Source organism: Myotis brandtii, unplaced genomic scaffold, assembly GCF_000412655.1.
Source record: "Myotis brandtii unplaced genomic scaffold, ASM41265v1 scaffold105, whole genome shotgun sequence".
Lineage (NCBI taxonomy): Eukaryota > Metazoa > Chordata > Mammalia > Chiroptera > Vespertilionidae > Myotis > Myotis brandtii.
The window spans coordinates 747655-749133 of record NW_005353538.1 but is presented as its reverse complement, the minus strand read 5'-3'; the positions used below and the strand labels follow the sequence as shown (position 1 = coordinate 749133).

The following is a 1479-nucleotide window of genomic DNA, read 5'->3' as shown; positions in this document are numbered from 1 at the left end:
CCCGCCCCTCCCGCCCCTCCAGGTGGCCACATTTGTGGGCCCGGTGACCGCCATTCCTGTGCTCCTGTTCTCCGGCTTCTTTGTCAGCTTCAAGACCATCCCCACCTACTTGCAGTGGAGCTCCTACCTCTCCTACGTCAGGTCAGTGTGGCCCCGGCCTCCCAGGCCATCGGCCCGGTGCTCCCGCGGGTGGCCAGCCCCGGGCGGCAGAGTTCCATCTGCCCGGGGAGCAGTGACCTCCACGCTGCCCCTGCTCTGATGGGCAGCGACCTCCACTCTGTCCCCCGCTCTGATGGGCAGCGACCTCCACACTGTCCCCTGCTCTGATGAGCAGTCCCACCTACTTGCAGTGGAGCTCCTACCTCTCCTACGTCAGGTCAGTGTGGCCCCGGCCTCCCAGGCCATCGGCCCGGTGCTCCCGCGGGTGGCCAGCCCCGGGCGGCAGAGTTCCATCTGCCCGGGGAGCAGTGACCTCCACGCTGCCCCTGCTCTGATGGGCAGCGACCTCCACTCTGTCCCCTGCTCTGATGGCCAGTGACCTCCACACTGTCTCCTGCTCTGATGAGCAGTGACCTCCACTCTGTCCCCCGCTCTGATGGGCAGCGACCTCCACACTGTCCCCTGCTCTGATGAGCAGTGACCTCCACTCTGTCCCCCATTCTCATGGGCAGTGACCTCCACGCTGTCCCCTGCTCTGATGGACAGTGACCACCACTCTGTCCCCTGCTCTGACACCCCTGCTCGCCCAGGTATGGCTTCGAGGGTGTGATCCTGACTGTGTACGGCCTGGGGCGCGGGGACCTGGCCTGCCCGTTCCGGGAGGACCGCTGCCCATTCCAGGAGCCGCAGAGCATCCTCCGCGCGCTGGATGTGGAGGACGCCAAGCTCTACGTGGACTTCCTGGTCTTGGGCATCTTCTTCCTGGCCCTGCGGCTGCTGGCATACCTCGTGCTCAGGTACCGGGTCAAGTCGGAGAGATAGAGCCTGGCCCCGCCTGTGCCCGGCCCCGCAGCAGGCTGCCCGGATCCAGCCCTTTGGGACTGTTTTAACCTGTGGACTGGGACCCCGGGTGCTGGCCCAGCTGCCCTGCCCTCTGTCCACTCCCCCCAGGCTGCGGCCTGGAGCGCGGTGCAGCCCTCCACACTGTGCCCAGGAGTCGTCCAGGGTGATGTGGTTTGTAGCTTCCCCCTTCTCCCTTCAAGGCCTGCATGCAAAGACCACGGGGCCGTCATGCTCCCTCCGGCCCTGGCACCCCTCTGTTGTCTGCCTGGGTGCCCCAGGTTCTCCGCGCCCCACTTACAACTGACCAAAGTGGCCCCCTCTGGGGGTCCCAACCACACAAGTGTTGTAAACAGCTGTTACAAAGTGGAGGTCCAGGGCTGGGCCCTGACGGGGTCCCTGGGAGTCCCGTGTGGACGTTAGAATGGGTAGGAAGGGCTCTGGCAGACTCTTCCTCCCCCTCCTCAGCCCCCCCCCCGC

At 66.0% G+C, this 1479-nt stretch overlaps 1 protein-coding gene across 1 annotated transcript in view; it reads left to right on the top strand.

Moving 5' to 3' along the window:
• Positions 1-1473, top strand: part of ABCG4 (ATP-binding cassette, sub-family G (WHITE), member 4) — a gene marked incomplete at its 5' end in the record, with an annotated part of 19401 nt that extends 17928 nt beyond the window's left edge. The window contains 2 exons of the mRNA XM_014539897.1: positions 23-141; positions 750-1473. Coding sequence (XP_014395383.1) covers positions 23-141; positions 750-981 — 351 coding nt within the window. The remainder of the gene's footprint in view (positions 1-22; positions 142-749) is intronic.
• Positions 1474-1479: the final 6 nt, after the last annotated feature.